Source organism: Manis pentadactyla, chromosome 6 (assembly GCF_030020395.1).
Source record: "Manis pentadactyla isolate mManPen7 chromosome 6, mManPen7.hap1, whole genome shotgun sequence".
Classification (NCBI taxonomy): domain Eukaryota; kingdom Metazoa; phylum Chordata; class Mammalia; order Pholidota; family Manidae; genus Manis; species Manis pentadactyla.
Window position 1 is genome coordinate 47,338,717 of NC_080024.1, and position 17,717 is coordinate 47,356,433.

Sequence of the window (17,717 nt, forward strand, 5' to 3'; positions counted from 1 at the left end):
GAGATGCTGATACTGCCAGTCCTTGGTCCTAGTTCTGCCTTCTGGTGTAAGTATAATCCTTTTCCCAAAGACCAGCTCTTCACTTTGTTCAAGGAACTGAAGTGTTTCCCAGAATTCCATCTTTTATGGTGTGAATTTGTGCTCTCCAGGACCTTTCTGCAAGCCGTGCTTCCCAAGCTTTTACCACCCTGGTCAGTCTTCTCTCAGTGCACCTGACTGAAATGAAGCACCTTGTTCCAGAAGTGGTTGGATCAGATCAGACGACTGTGGGGCCTGCACCTGTTTTGGTTGGGCCCATTTATTCATTAAAGGACTCTAATATCACATTAGCTCTTTTAGGATCCACATCAATTACTGGCTCACACAGAGCTTACTTTGCTACTAACACACCCTGGATTGTTGATTTTTGCTGTGACAAGTGTCTCCTGTCCTGTACTTGTGCAACAACTAAAGTACAAGGGTAGGATTTTGCATTCAACTTTGTTAAATTTCATTCTGATACTCTGACCCATTGCTCCAACCATCTGTTATCTATTATTAGCTCTTACCTATTTTTAGCTATTATCTATTTTGCCACCCAGAACAGGGAATGCATTACCATCCCTTCCGGTTTTATATCATTTCGAAAATAGTTGACATCTTCTATACACTACCCAAATTGAGTTTTGGATGGGCCAAAGCCAAGTGCAGAGACCAGAGTATTACCAGAAGAACTTCCCTCAGAGTTTGTACTTATCACTTAATCTATGTTCATTTTTTCTTTCATTCATTCATTCTTTCATTCACAGTGTAGACACTCTGCTATCAGCTGCTCTGTTGTGACAGGTATGTTCCCCGACCAGCTTTGGAATTTATAGTCTAGGAACACAGATGTTTAAGGAATGTTACAGAAGGGAAAGTATAGATGCTTTTATCTAATGCCATCCTCATCTAGAAAGTCAGGAAAGCCTCCTCTGAGAACTGAAGTTCATTTAAATTGAGGATGAAGGGTCATTAGGACCAAGACAGGGGAGGGGAAGGGAAAAAGGGATGGAGTATTCCAGGAAAGGTATACAACATTTATTCACCGTCAGGACAGAGTGACTAGAAGCATGAAGCTCCAGGATTGTTGGAGCATTAAATGTTAAAAGGAAGGGAATTTCAGATGAAGCTGGATCAGAAAGGCATGGGGCAAAAGAGCACAGAGCCTTGCAAGCCATTGTATAATTTTGACCCTTATTCTAAGGGCAAGCCATTGATGGGTTTTACCAGAGGCGAAGGATGATATTTGTGTATCTAAGAAGGTCATTGTGGTTTCTATGTGGATGAGCTGGAGGAGATCAATGGATGCTAGTTAGGATTCAGTGCAGTATCCAGGGGAGAGAAAAGAGACCAAGACGGAGCAGTATAGAGAATGACTCACAAATTACTTAGAAGCGACTGATTTGTGTTTAACTAGATGTAAGGCATGAAGAAGCTGAAGGAATCTGGATGACACCCAGGTTTCTGGCTTTAGCGTTTATGTGGATTTAGGTATCATTTCCTGAGAAAAGAGTGGTGGAGATGGTCACTATGCTTGAGAGGTCAGGTATGCACCCCTGTTCTGATATCTAGAAAGCAGATGAATCTGTGAATCTGCAGCTCAAAGGAAGAACTGAGCCAGAAACAGATTTGGGCATCGTCAGCAACAAGCTGTGGTTCTCAGCTTTGGCTGAAACTGGAATCTCCTGGTGAATTTTAAAAGCATACCTATACCTAGGTCTCACTTTGAACAATTATATCTGGGCCTGGCCACTGTATTCTTTTTCCTCCCAGAGATTCTAACATCCATCTAGAATTGGGGTCCCTGAATAAGAGATAGAAGGGAAGTCAAAGGTAGGTAAGGGACAGTGTGAAAGGAAATTGAAAGAAAGTGGCAAACAACAGACTTCTTTTTAGGTATTACTGCTTACTTACTAAGTAATCTACCTGCGTGCACTGTCTACTCATGCAGACCTCTCCATTATCTAGGCAACAGTGTAATTGCAAAAATATGAATTCTGGTTTAGAACAGTTCTACTTTTTGAGAGGGCATTCCAGTTATCTACTGCTGCATAATAAGTCACCGAAAACGTTTTGGCTTTAAACAACAATCACTCTGTCATTTTTCAGTGTTTCTGTGGATCAGGGGTTTATCTGAGTGGGTCTGCCCTGGGGCATCTCAGGCAGACAGGAGCAGCTGGTGGAGTAGGGGAGAGGGATCCTGGTGCAGCTGGGGTCTGGCTGGGCAGGCCTAGCTAGGCATCTCTGCCTCTTCATGTATTCTTGGGCCCTCTTGTGTCTCTCCTTATGGGCTAGTCTGGGTTTCCTTGTGACATGGTGGCACAATGTTGTGCAGCCTGTCTCTAGAACTTAATCGTCTTGCATAACTGACCCTTTACACCCACTGAACAGCAACTCCTCATTTCCTTTTCCATCAGCCCTGGCAACCACTGTTCCTATTGGCTGCACAATATTGCACCTATAGTGAACGATTCTGTACTGTACAGTCAAAGAGGTTGATCTCTATTAAATATTCTTACCACAATAAAAGGAAAAAACCCATTAACTTTAAGTTATATAATTGATCCCCAATCACCATTTCAATATATGTTTATTGATAATTATCTTCAAGGATTGACAGCAGAGTTCTGAGGGTCTGTAGACAGGGCGGCCTCAGAAATGCAGCACTAGAGAACCACAAATGGCCCTCAGAGCTGGCTGAATCAAATTCCCTTGTTCTACAAGGAACTGAGGACAGAGAGGTTCATACTACGTTCAAGCTAAAGGAGCAAATTTGTAACTGGTTGAAGGCTGCCGCTTGGCTTTCTGGTCTCTGGTGGAGTCCCTTATTTCGGTTTTGTAAGGCACTTATAAGGTGGGAAAGACCATGGATTCACCTGGTGTTAGAGCTGGAAGGGTTTTGGAGACCCTGCATATGAATTCCCTCAGCCGGCAGATAAGGAAACTGAAGTCCACAGAGGTTCACGGTGCACCAAAAGACACACAGTTTTTCAGCAGAACTACCACATCTCTTTATTTCCTTAAATGTCATTAGAAAGAGAGTATACTTTTAATAGAAAATAAGACTCTTAAATCATTGTCTCCCTAGAAGTTGAGGAGACTCCCTATACTAGTAGCAGTCAGGCTCAGCTTGCTAAGGGAAGGGAAATTCTAGGGTTTGCATATGAATTACTAATTGACAGTGGTTCTCAAACTTCTCATTAATTCTTCTCAATAAACATATAAATGCCACACTTTCTTTTATATGATTCTATTCCAAAATAGGTATTTTAATTCCCTTCTTAAATTTAAAATATGATTCCACTCTCGAATGTTGTGGTGGCTGTGGAAATCTCCTGCTGCAGGAAGCAGAGCTGACTGACAGCCCAGCTACCATCCCGTTGGGCCTATCACTGCATTGGCACCCAAGTCACACTCCCCCCAGGATGCTCCCAGTCGGTGCTTGAGGTGCGGGGTGCTGGTGAAGGGTCATTTCTGAGGGATGCGGGAGTCATCCAGTGGGCAGCTTTAGCTCAAGGACTCCCCATCAGCTTGTGAGAACTTTCTTGGAATTTCCCTGCAAGTTCAGTCTCTTTCTACCCAATTTTCCTTTCTTCCCCCTCTTTTTTCAAAGGAGCCAGGCCTGCAAGGAAGTCATAGACTCTGCCTGCCGGCGCCTGTTCCCTCTCCTTTCTCTTGTACAAGCCCTCCCCCTCCCCTGCTGCTCTCCCTCGCAGGCCCCCAGAAATCTCTTGCTCACCTAATCCCATCTTGGCTTCTGATTCACAGAGGACTCAAAGGAACACAAATATGCTTTTTCTAATTACTCTTGTCTTTCCCCACTGACATGCTAATGCTCACCCCAAACAGGGTCTACTTCTTCCTCCCTTCTTCCCAATAGCTAAGAACCACTGTTAAAGAACCTTTGCCCAATTGTTCAACTAAATATTGATTAACAAATATTTTGGGGGCATAAAGTTTGTGATATTACTATTATAGAGGTATTGAATACACAAATATATTAAAACCCCATTTGTGTTATAAGGAGCTTGCAATCAAGCTGTGGAAAATGACTTATAGTGAAAAAAGTGGTTTTAACATTAATAATATAAACAGCATACTTTTAAATCCTGAATCTATCTATCTATCTATCTATCTATCTATCTATCAATCATCTATCCATCTATCTATTTATCTATCTATCTAGCTATCTTGTCTACCTGGACAGATTTTTTTAGTGCTCAAGGTCAGAAGAGAAGAAAACACTGCAGCCTTATTATTTTTTTAATATGTAAAAATGGGATGATTTAATATGAAGGATCATTGTGCGAAAGAACTAGAATATTGGTAAAGTACCCATATAACCAAGGGACTGTCAACAGAGGCAACGTTTTTCCTGCTGTCAGAGATTTTAATTTTTGACATGCTCTGTGTTCTCTAGCATCAGCCTCCTACATTATATATACCTGTCAACCACAGTGCTGAAGGGGTTCTGATGAGAGGCTGAAAGGAAAGGAGGGCAGGAGAAACAGAATAGAAACACTGTGAATTCCAATCATGTAGTTTGGAAAAAGCAATGTGATGCTAATCCTACAACAGTAAATTTCTTCTTATCCCCTGAAACCAATGCTGACATTTCCATTTATTCATTCAGTTTCTTTAGACTCCTTGTCAAACCTCTTCTAGTTGCCAAGCAACAATAACAGCAGTTCTGTACATAAGCATCAGGCAGTAACTATTGTCAATGTTTCTCCTTTCTTTGAAAGGGAAATTTAATGACCCTTTCCTATAAGAAAATGATGACAAGACCTGTCTGTGGTGAACCCTCAAAGCTGTGTGTGTAGTTTGTGTTGTTTTTGCTGTTTGAATCCAAGGATTGGACTAAATTGACTTAAGCACTCCTACAAAATTATGAAATGAAGATTTTTCCCAAAGCTTGCAAGGCCTGGTCTTTAAAAACAATGGCATAACATTAAAACTTGTCCCACATTTCATGCAATGAGTTCTCTATTAACTGGAGTTAATATTTTGAAGATTCACTGATCCTGCAAAAAACTCTTTAATCAAATGCTTGAGTTGTTTTGACCATACTCCACATAACAGACTTGAACTATATTTTGGTACTTTGTAAAACATAGACCAAGAAAGTTACAGGAAAAATAATAATAAAACATCTGCCCACTTGTTGAAGACAGACTCTAGGACAAAGAGTCTCTTTTGGTCACCTGCAGAAATGTTGAGATGACCCCTCTCTCTTCCCACAGTGGACAAGAGGCTCTTCTCCCCTTTCATATCCCTCTTCCTTCATTTTAATCACTCTGTATGATTACTGTTTACAATCCAATTTACCTGTATAATTTTAACAGCTCTAAAAGCTATTCACAATAAGTGGCATAGCTCAGCAAGGATATTACAGACTAAGCTGTTCTCCATTTCCATATCATCATATTTTCTAGTCTTATTTTTTGTGAGGCCTAGCAATATCTATAAAAATGTGAAAAAGTCAAGTCCAGTTTTACATCTTTTTCTCATTTGGGCTTTTTATTTTGTTTTCTTTATTTCAGTTCTATGTAAATTTTTATTTTGAGTTCCAAACAAAATTGTTAACTAGAGCTCCTTCCTTTTCCATTTTTTAAAGTGCAAAATGAACAGATGAGCTCTCCCAGATCCTTTATAGTTTACACAATTAGGAACTCATAAAGCTCTACATTTTAAATTGTATTTGATGTCTTTGTTGGGTATGTATTATTACCATGTCCAGTCTACAGGTTAGGAAATGGAGGCCCAGACAAGTTAAGTGACTTGCTGCAGGCTATTCAACTATAACAGTGGGGCTAGTGATCTCTGCCTCTGTCTCTAAACTCCATACTCTTTCTATGACCCGACTTCACTGGAGATCACCTCCCAGGTATCCTCAGTCCCCTAAGGTGGATCACTCTTAGGGGATCACTCTTTGTTGGAATTAGTTATCTGTCCACCAGCAAACATTATTTTGTAAACCCATTTTACAAACACGGATACCCTTTGCATTTCATTACCAAATTGTATTGCTGAGAAATATTCTTTTCAAATTGATTTATAATAATTCATGGAAATAACTGGCTAAGAATTTTATTTTGTCTATGCCCAGTTCTAATAATCCTTTCTTACTGAGTTGAGAATTGTACCTAAATTATATGAATCAATTTAACTTGGCACCCTACTGTCTCACGTGACAAATAATAGTCACTACTGAGCCCTAGCCTTAATTCATTTATGAGTTGCTACTGTTGAATTCATTTAAAAATATGTCATTTAGAAAAGAGCTATAAAAAGTGAGGATGCCCTAAATATAAGATCCTTGATTAGCCTAAAGGTTTTGTTCTGGTATCTGTTTTCCTTAACAAAGTGAGATATGGGGATTTTTTTCTTCCTCTATCCTTCTTGCTGTTGTTTGATGTAGTGGGGTATGACTGGTTACTTACTAAAAGATCTCATTTGTTATGCTGAAACCTACCTAAGACAACCTATATTTGGTAACAATCTCATAAAGATATTGCTTATCTTTAGAAGTACAGGTAGTCAACATAAGTAACCTTAGTTTCTGAATTTAGAAGCAATTTAAAACTTTTTTTATTTAATAGCAAAAGGAGCACTTAAAATGGGATGACATTTCCATTAACCTACATTTCAGTTTTCAAGAAGGCTTGAAATTTTGAAAATATTGTGTGGAAAATGTAATCCACTAAAAAACTTCATGACTCAAGCAGCCCTGTCCATTCAATCACTAGCCATTCATTTATCTAATTGTAACCGGGGGTCACCATGTGTCACACCCAAGTACATGAAGATGAGAAAGGCTCCCAGAGGGCACACAGTCCCACACTGGGAGAAGACAACCAACAAGCACAGTCCCAGGAAGGTCTAGTGCCAAACACACAGAACCCTATGGAAAAAAGAACAGAGGAATGCAAATAATGCAGGTGGAGCTGAGGGAGGGAGAAGGGCGGTATCTGAAAGAGTTCCAAACGGGGAGGTGAGTGAGACTATCGGATCCCTGAGGAGGACATCCCAGAGGGAGGAAACTGCCTTTGCAAAGGCCTGGAGGCAGAAACATTCCAGGTCAGCCTAGCTGCATTGAAGGGGCATGTGGAGAAGTGGCAACAGGTAAGGGTGTGAAAGAAGACAGGGTCAGATCACACAGATGTGTGCCACACAGAGTGTCAGTCACACAGAGTGTCAATGGTAAATTTCAGTTGTCTTGGATATTAAACCTTCAATTATTAGATTTCTCCTTTGGACTAAAAGCTGTCTGAAGACAGAAATGATTTCCTCACCAAAGCATCCACTCCTTTTTAATCCATCTGATGGCACGTGGACACACTACAGAAAACTGACAGAGTCGTTTCATCACAAGGTTTCTCTAAGTATTTATTTTCCCACAGTGCTTGACCAGATATTGTATAAGAGCACTGCATAGATTCGTTCTCAGATTTCTACAGGCTTATAATTTATAATATAAGGTATAACGGTTGTTATTATTTTTAATTTTCAAAACTAAAATGTCATTGCTATCTGACAGATTGAGAAACAAATTAATCATAAAGAGGCCATAAAAGCTAATAACTAAAGGAAATAAATGTACAAAAATAAATCAGTGTAAAATTATAAGTGATCAGAATTTTCAGTTTATTATGATTTATTTTATTGAGTTGAGAAATCTATTAACCTTTTGGTATAGGGAGATGAGATTTACTAGTTAAGTTAGAGGAGCTCTACTTTCATTGTCATGCAGATTGATATAGTTACAATTTAACATCACCCTCTTTCAAAATAATGGCAACATTTTGGTAAGTTCCTAAAGTGCAATGACAAAAACACCATGTACTGTAATCTTCACATGCATGTGTGACACTGATCAGGGCAAGGGGATGAAGGCAGTGCCGAAGCCAGAGCGAGGAGCATTCACGCTGAGCGCTGGGGCCTGTGTGCTGACAGATCTGCCTCCTTCCCCTTATTAGTTCAAAGCCACCTCTGTTTTGACTAAGACGTTCTATGTGCTGAACCTAAGCTACTGGTCTATCTGCTCGCTATTTTTGCAGGGAATCAATTGCTATGACTGTTTATTGTTATTATTATTATTATTAAGGTATCATTGATATATTCTTATGAAGGTTTCACATGAAAAACACTGTGGTTACTACATTCACCATATTATCAACTCCCCCTCATCCCCCATTGAAATCACTGTCCATCAATGTAGTAAGATGTCACAGAGTCACTATTTGTGTGACAGTTTTTTTAAGTGCTTTTCCTCCCCATAACCCAGCTCTAGGAGCTGTCCAATCCATCCACCAACAGGCTTGGGAAGGGGCCAGTCTTCGGTCAGCAGTGTGGTGCTGGATCCAGCTTCTCAAACTGGGGGACACACGGGCTCATCTGAGTGTATGACTTTAAGCCAGGGAGAATATGAAACCACGATATAAAAGGACACATCTTCCTCTAATTGTTTGCTCAATGCTCAACAAGTGAAAACAGTTTTGTATTAAAATAACATGTGGAACATATTATGGAATACAATGGGTATAAAATTTGCATCATTTCTAAAGATAACATATTAAGACTCCAAGGAAATTGTATGTTGGTGGAAGTTGGTTTTGACCACGTCCCTAGGGACCTGGGGTAACAAGTCTGTTCTTCTGTGCCCTGGAGGGTACTTGGGTGGAAAAATCCAGAAAGCAGTAATGTAGTGCAAAGAGCACAGGTTTTAGAACCACACACAGCTGAGTCTGAAACCCTGCTCCTCCAGAGAGTCTGACTTTGACCAAGTCACTTTACTTTAAGCCTCCATGTCCTCTCAAACAGGAATGTTATTTGATATGAAGATCTATAAAATAGCACCAGTAGTTGACAAAGCCAGGGTGAGCTTTTAAAAAAATAATTACACCAAGTCATGCTCCTGCTTAAAACCCTGCAACAGCTATCTTTGCCCTATGAAGAAAGCCCTAAATGGCTCTAAACCTTTCAGGCCACAGACCCCTTTGGTGGTCTGGTGCAGCCCATGGGTCCTTCTCAGAAAAGTGTTTTAAATAAAATACATATGATTATAAAGGAAACCAAACACATTGAAATAAAGTTAAAGTATTAATGAAAAATTCATGCTACAGTAATGTACATGTTTATCAACATCAAGTAACAAAATACAGCAGCAGTTTCTCTACAGTAATTTTGAAGTGTGATAAACAAAGAACATTTTGGGATTTCTGCAACAAATGTAATTTGATATGAGGATATCTGTGATTCTCAGTTGGACAAGTCATAGGGACTTTACTACTGTGGGTTGTTTTTTCCCTTTGCCTACATTCATGACTGAAGGAAATGCCAAATTTCATTTAGACGTTAGCGTCAATGATGTTATATGTAGATGTTAGATGAAATGTATCTTTTTTCACCCAAGTTTGTGGAATCCTGGGTTCCATTCATGAACTCTGAAGAGGTCCAGGAACAAAGATAAGAGCCAACATTCTATCAACATTGGCTCTTGCTGTATTCTCTGATCTCGTCTCCCATTACCATACCACTGCCTACTCTGGCCACACTGACACTTGCCCTTCAAAGACATTCAACTTAGCCCACCCCAGGCATCTGCTTTTGCGTTCTATCTGCAATGCTCTGGCCTCGGATCTTTGCAGTGGTGTTTCTTTCCCATTGCCTTTAGCTCAGCTCCAATATTGCCTCCTCTGGGAGGGCTGTCCTGACCAATCCCATCTAATGCAGCCCCCCAAGAACACCCTGCTGCATTTCCCTCATGATGGTTATCACTATCTGGAATGATTGTGTTCATTTACATTTTCTCATGTTTCCTCTGTTTCCCTGCCCTAAAAATCCAGGGAAGTAGAAATCTCATTTACATGTTCAGGACCATCTCCACAGCATCTGATATACCTTCACCAAATGAGAGGAAAAATAGAACCCCACAAATGTTACTTCTCTTATCCTCACTCTGTATATTTTAGGTACTACAGGGATACAAAGAGATGAAAGACAAACTCCTGCCCTCCAGCAGTTTTCAGTCTAGAGGGGTGGGAGTTGGCTCTATGGAAGATGGAGAGAGTTCCAGTCTAGGCTCTCCTGCTCTGCTGTATGACCACAGACAAATCTCTTCCAGGGCATCAGTCTCCATGGTGCCAGATGAAGGGGTTGGACAAATTAATCTCCAGGGTCTCATATGGTCTATGGTTTATGATCACAGTGCAAGGCAGCATATGTGGCAAGTGAGGGGCTGTGACCCTAAGTGGAGGAAACTTCACACAAGAGAACAGACTTGGAAGGGCTTTGAAGTGTATCAGCATCTAGGGATTTTCAGTCATGAACTCTCAGTGTTGAAAGAGGCTTTAAAGGCTACTCAGCATGACCACTAGGTAATAATGCTTGGGACGTCTCTATGTGAGTCCATTTCTGGAGACCCAACAAAATATCCTAGCTCGCAGACAGAACCCAGCATGGTGGTTAAGGGTATGAACTGTAGAATGACTGTCTGGGTTCAAATTGCAGATGCATCCATTACTAGCTTTGTGAATTTAGGCAAATTATCAAATTTCTCTACATCTTAGTTCTCTCCTCTGTAAAATGAGAATAACAACAGTACTAACTTCAATGGGGTAATGGTTAAAATTATATGAGAAAATGAATGCAATATTCTTATCACACATTCAATAATTGCTACTTACAATTCTTTCTCTTGAATGGTTTTCTAGTGTGTCAGACTTACTGTGTAGCCTCCAAACCATTTGTAATGGTTTACTATGTAAACCTCCAAACCTTCTTCCATGGTAATTGAGTTTTTACTGGTTTGGGACTCCATTATCCAGTTTGGAGTTTCTGCAAGCCAATATATAACTGTATCTTACCTTCTCCTTGACATTCACATGAGTATTGAGTTCAGCCATTTTGCCTCTAGTGGAATAAGCCCTGTAGAGGAGAAAAAGATAAACTTAAAATTTTTTAAATTGATTTCTCAAATGTGTTATTTTTATGCTCTCTTCAACAGAGTAGACAGTTTCATTCAGCCATAACCATAAATACCATTTTAGAATGTGAAAATACTTTCAAGCTAAGCACTTGTTTTAGATATGTTCTAAAAGCATGTTACAATAACTTTAGAAGACAATATAAAATCTTTTATTCATACTGTATTGACATGAAAAATGACAAAAACAGATGAGTATGCACCCAAACTGTGCTTCTTATTATGGACAAGAAAGGTGGTCCAAAATAGTGAGAGGAGGAAAAGGGTACCCTTTTTAACTAATAAGCACTGTCATCAAACTCCTTACTGTCCCACAGCTTTTATTAGCCTGTAGATAACATAACAAACATTTATTGAGTCTTTCCTGCAATGTATGTAACTACCCCGAAGTACTCCAGGAAGAAACAGGAGAAATAGTTCCAGATTTAAACATAAGAAATGCTGTACATAACAGCTTCTAGACTTGCTTTTTTCATTTGTCAACATATGAACATGTTTCTGGATCAATACATACATACCTTCACCATATTTTTAATGACCATAAATTCATGACCTCTAGTCTCAAATGAACTCTCAATATTGCTCAAAAGTCTTTTGTTCCCCTAAATTCTTTAGATTTTCTGCCCTCAGTGTTCAATCTTCTTTGTGCAGTGGCCCACTCTGAGAAGATCTGTATTCTTAACAAGCTGTGGTATTCTCTTTCTTCTTATCTGATCTAAATCTTTCACTGTTATTATGGAAGATAGCTCTCAAGTCTTTAATAGTCTCAATCTCTTTTTGAAATAGAGCATAAATGACTGAAAATGGGCTAACAGATGGGTTCAGAAATTAGCAGTTAGAAGACAGTCCAAGATATGAATATACTACCCATTTGCATGTTTAATGGTTTTTGTCAGTCAAGAACCATGAAAACTCTTATGTTCTTTTTGACTTTTGCTACAAATCTCGTAAAAATTCTCAGATTTCTCCCCACTATTTTCTTTTAAACCTAGGTCTTAGAGAAAACATAATTTCATATCCATTACCTTTTGTTGATTTAGGATGAAAGCTTGACAATATGTAAACACAACTCAACTACTACTCAAATAGGAATCCACATAGATACATTATTGTATGTTATCAAATATTAGAAACAGCAAGATTTAATTTTTCTAAGTTTCCAAATAATATTGCCACTGACACATGCATTTGGGCATGCTAGCAGGAGAGACCTGTGTGATAGATACCATATGCTCTGCAAGAAGTGCCCATCCCAATAAATACAGTCCCCATTTCAATAACTTCCAAATGGTAAATTCTATACCCTCTGATTTGGCATATGGGAGCACGTAAATAATATGAGCCGTCACATAATAGGTGCATTTAATTCTCATTTATTTCTGCTCCTGAGAGTTACTAGTAAAAGACAAGGGGATTATTTTCTGATTATCTATTAAGAGTGGATACAAATGGTAATTGAGGTGCAAGGACAAATGATTAGGAGTCTTTGTTGGCAAGCCATAGGTAAAAAGTGAAACCTTTAATCAGTCCTCACAATGCCTGCCAGATGGTCTACAGCCGTGTTTGAGGGCTGCTTTTCTCATTCAAATGGAAGTTCTGGCATCATGCAGACATACTCTGCATATATGGAGTTTTCTGCAAGTGATAGCGTATGCATGCATGTGTGAGAGAATGAGGATAAGGAGGGAGGAAGATACAGGTCATACCTCAGGAACTAGAAAGGACTGAAGGTAACAGCTGGATTTGGTGCTATTTGTTAGGATGGCTCTGTGAGCCACAATTCCTTCCATTAGAGTAGGTCGGCTAAATCTCCTGAACACATCTACTATTGCCATCAGAGATGTATGAAATCTGACAGGAAAAGTTTTTTGTTTTTGTTTTGCTTTGATGTCTAGGATTGGGGTGTGAAGCATTTTCTAAAGACCTAAATTTCTGAGATCTGAGGAAGTGGCAGCCCTGATTGGTGAACTCTATTCATAGGATGAAATACATTCATATTTCCTGGGCCATTCCTTTTTGCTTTGACCTCAAAGTCTATGTCAAGGAAGACTCTTCCTTGGTAGTGATGCCAGTAAGATTAGTTACATGTGTGAAAGGAAAATTCTGGCTATGAAGGTAGAAAGGTTTTATTATAGTGTTCTCAGATGGAAAGGTAAGATAAAAATTACAGGGAGCTGTTCTTTGCCCATTTTACTCTCTTAAATTTCTTCCCCCTTCCCTCCCAGCCTGGAGCTGCCTCTCCAGGCTCTAACTTGCAGGTGGATTCCAATGCTCTCTCCACATCAGGGTTTTCTGGCTGGTGTATTACAGAGATTGGGAGATCAGCTACAGCTCCAGTTATGGAAACTGGATGAGGGATTTTAATCTAAATAGAACATAAATTTGGCCTGCCTTACAGAATTAAGAGTTTAAGTGGGTAGGCAAGTTAGTCTCTATTGATCAGGACAAACACTAGGACAAAGCTGGCCTTCAGCGTGCCAAAAGTCCTTGCGGAGTGTCTGCACCCTCGCTCTGCCACTAGCCCCTCCACATTATTCCGAAGTGCCATGGCGTCTCATGCTTACTACCTTTCCTGAGCTGAGTCCCTCCTCCCTGTGAGAATGAAACTGTGCTCTGCCCCAATTCTTTAAGGATTCTATTTTCTGCTCTGACCTGGACTGTCAGATCAACTTGACGTGAATCTTAATTCTTTAGCTTAGATACTTAAGGAAGTTTTCCTTCAGTAAACTTACTGTCATCTCCAAAACGACAGGCCTGGAGTGCAGCAACCTGAAACCCCAGCCCTCAGAGATGCTGACTCGTGGGTTAATCTGAGAAGCCTCAGATGCTGTCATCGAGTGACAGGTGCTTGGGGCCCACAGACCTCCTTATTTCCCTCCCATCACACATTGTCACCACACTTGGTAGTGCTTACTACTGGACATGACTGATGTCCATTCCTGACAAACCTTGATCCAAAGAGCGTTAAATCCACAAGAAAGGTATGGGGATCTCTGATTTCTTGGCAAGGAACCCAGTTTCTAATTCTGATCTCTTAAGACTGTCCTTGGAACGGACCAGTTACTGAGACCTAACTATTCAAATCCATGGATGCATGTTGCCTTCCATGTGTATAAATCAGCACAAAATTAAAATAGCTAGAAATACAAGTCCTGAAATTAATGCAACGTTGCAATAGCTTAAGTATTACTTGAAATATTCTTCCTTAAAATTGTAGTTTAGTTTTCAATAATAACGTTACAAAGATAGTATCTAATTTTATATACATCCTAGAGAAAAAAAGTTGGCTGAGATTTTATTTATGAAATAACAGATTAATCTTACTTCATTATACACTCCATATATGTCAAAAACTTATAAGGAAAAGATAACAATCCCAAATAAAAGAATTTCACAATTTATCACCCACATACCATCTATATACTTCTCCAGTGTAAAATTAACATAACACAAATATGGTTATTACCAGTCACTCCTTGTACAAAGTTATATGTATCTGAACTACTCATTATGCAAAGGTCTTACTTAATATGTATTAATGCCAGTAAGAAAATCTATTAGTTTACAGCAAAGATAAGTATTCTTTATGAAAAATAAACCTGAAGAGTATAAATTCTGGCAAGGAAGTTTGTTTCAGTATTTCTAATTAACATAATTCAGTGACATTTAATATATACATGACAGTCTGATCAACTACCAAACTGAGCTTAAAAAATATATTTATAATTCTCATGCAGTCATATAAAACATTAAAGTTAAAACAATGTATTGAAATGCCAAAATGCGTTCTGACTTCCCTATCTCAGCTGTTCCTCGTGTGTTATTGTGTAAGCAGTGCTAAAGTTTCACTTTTGTTTCTCTGAAATCTGACTGCTCTTAGATTCATTCACTTTCTGGTTCTCAGCTATTACATCATATTTTAAAAATTAGGTTTAAGGAACCAGAGCAACACATAAGAGCAATTTTAAAATGATGATTTTGACAATTTCTTTCAAGGTCATTTATGCAAAATTCTTCCATGATTTAAAAAGCATAAAAATCATATTGCATAATTGGGGCTAATATAATATTTTGTAAATTATCATAACATAGCTGAAGGGGAGACAGAAGTGTCAAATATCCCAACTGTAAGGCAGAGAGAGGGAAAATGAGCAAGTTGGTAGAGGCTGGGGACCAACTTGACTATCTGACTAATAATCATAGTCAATTGGGGAGCTTCTAGAAAGAGAGATGTCTGGGCCCCAATGCCAATTGGTATGGGGGGGATTGAGGCCTGAAAAAAGAAATTCCCTGAGTGATCTTCATGTGAAGCCAGATTTGAATGTCGCTAGTCTGAACTGGAATGTGCTGGGAGTGAAAAATACCCTGGATTTCAATGACACTACAAAAAAGGAATGTAAATTGTCCTAGTATTTTTTTATATCGATGTGTTGAAATGATAGTATTTGACATACTGAGTTAAATAAAACATAACATTAAAATTAATTTCAACCATTTCTTTTTACCTTTTTAATGTGACTTAGACAATTTAAAATGGCCTACGAGGCTTCCATGGTACTTCCGTTGGAGAGCGCTGTTGTGGAGCCATGGCCCTTGAAGAATGGTTCCCAGATGAGCAATACCAGCAGCACCTGGGAACTTGTTAGAAATGCGGATGCTCTGCCCCTCACCAGAAGCCTGGGGTGGGGGGGTGCTCTGGGGATGGAGCACAGCAGCCCGTGTTTTAACTAGCTTTGGAGGGTACTCAGATGCTAACCAACTGAACTTTGAGAACCACTGCTCTATCCTGGGAATATTAAGAAAGGGGCCTCTTCCTTGATCCCAATCACTGTACACAACAAACAGATTTTCACAGAAGCCTGGAGAGATAAATGGGGGGCCAGTTTCCTACAAATCATGTTAAGGAGTATTTTCACCAACATATTATCAATGAACTAGTGCCCTTACGGAGTACTTACAATGTACTAGGCACTTTGCTAAGTGCATAGCACAAGTTTTTTCATTTAACCCACATACACCTATAAAGTAAAAATTATGATTATTCTCATTTTACACATGTGAAAGATTCAGTAATTAACTGAATTCAGTAATTCAGAATTCAGGGTCCCACAGTAGGTGGCAGGACCAGGACTCAAACCCAGGTGGTCTGGATCTGAAGTCCATCCACAGCCATTGTGCTTATAGCACCTCAAAATCATCTTAAACAAGTCTTCGGGCTCACTGTATGTGAACTGCAGCAAGAATCCAGCAAGCAGAATAAAACCGATCCTGGGCATCGCCTTCTCAAGTGGGGCAGGCACGTGATGTATGCTTTGCACACATGCAGGGCACACAGACTGCGGAGCAAAACCACTAACTCACGCAGGAATGGGCAGGAATGTGCTTGTTATAAAGAGATGATTGTTTACATGTGGCTTCCTACCTTAGGTGAGGGTGTAAAAAGCTGCGTTTTGTGGGCCCTCAGCCAACAAACTGTTTCCTTGGCTGGAAGATGTTGCTCAGGGAGTCCACGATGTTCCAGGGTCTAATGTTTAAACTGCTTCTTCTTTCTACATTAAAGTAATGAAAGTGCCTATGATTCTGACTGGTACAGCCTAGACAGTGCTGCGATCACACAGATCCCGAGACCTCTCTTCACGGCTGCCTCAGAGAGGAAGAGAATCAGGACTGATTTGTGGGTCACTTATGGCATGCGACTGGAGGTAGCAGCAAAAAGCCTCTGGGATCAAGGATCCAGCAGTCTCCCTGAGTGCCTAACCTGAATAAACTTCATAAAACACATCTGCATTTTCACCCAGTTTACTGCATCTATTACCCCCTGGAAGATTAATGGATTTCATTCTCTACTGCCATCAGTTGGCCCTTGGCAGGGAGTAGTGCTCTGAGAGAATGGGAAACAAGACAGGTAAAATTTGGCAGATCTGTTTATATGGGACACTGTTAATCCTGATGGGACATATGAGGAAAGGTTCTAGACTGCCACAGTATAGCATGGGGGCCTCAAGTCTCCAGCTGTAGAATAAGAAGCTGGAGTTACAGGGAAGGAAAAAATCATGTTCCCTTAACTCCTCTGAGTTCTTAGCTGAGACCCAGTAATAAAAGACAGATTAACAGGAGAAAGCCAGATGTTTATTAACATGCATACCTATGTACATCTGGGAGACACCCAGGGAAAATGAGAAACTCAAAGAGGTGGCTTAGAACTCAAGATTAAATATTATCTCAACAGGGCAAGGTGGCAAGGCAGGTGGGGGGATTACTGTTACGGGAGAGTAAATGACTTTTAGGCAAGATGAATGAGCCCCTGGAAGAACAGACAGGAGGTGTGACAGTTTCTGCCAAAGTGTATCTAGGTGTGGTGCTGACATCTAGTCTCCTTGCCTGTGACAAGTCAACAATCTTCCCAGTGGGTGAAACTCCCGGAGGAGACTGATGACACGTGAGTTTCTTTTGGAGGAATTTTAGGCAGGTAAGGGATGTTCAGAGGACATCTCTCCTTGCATTTGCTGGTTTTCAGGTACCTGCAGCTCACAATAGTCAATATTTGAAAGCAGCATATTTTACGTAGCATGTCCTGACCTTCTTCAGTCACATTTTGGGACAATATACTCTCTATCCTTCAGATCATGTGCCCTCCACAGTCCTGTTCAGCTTGCTGTACTGCATGTCTGTAAGGGCCATGGGGGGTGATGGGAGCATTCAGCAGCTA

General features: G+C 39.9%; 1 protein-coding gene across 6 annotated transcripts in view; it reads right to left on the minus strand.

Moving 5' to 3' along the window:
• SPATS2L (spermatogenesis associated serine rich 2 like) overlaps nt 1-17,717 on the minus strand; it is a 171,076-nt gene that overhangs the window by 68,635 nt on the left and 84,724 nt on the right. For all 6 annotated transcript variants that reach the window (XM_057503813.1, XM_057503812.1, XM_057503811.1 and 3 more), the window contains one exon: nt 10,890-10,950. In XM_057503813.1, the coding sequence (XP_057359796.1) occupies nt 10,890-10,928 (39 nt within the window). In that variant the 5' untranslated portion in view covers nt 10,929-10,950. The remainder of the gene's footprint in view (nt 1-10,889; nt 10,951-17,717) is intronic.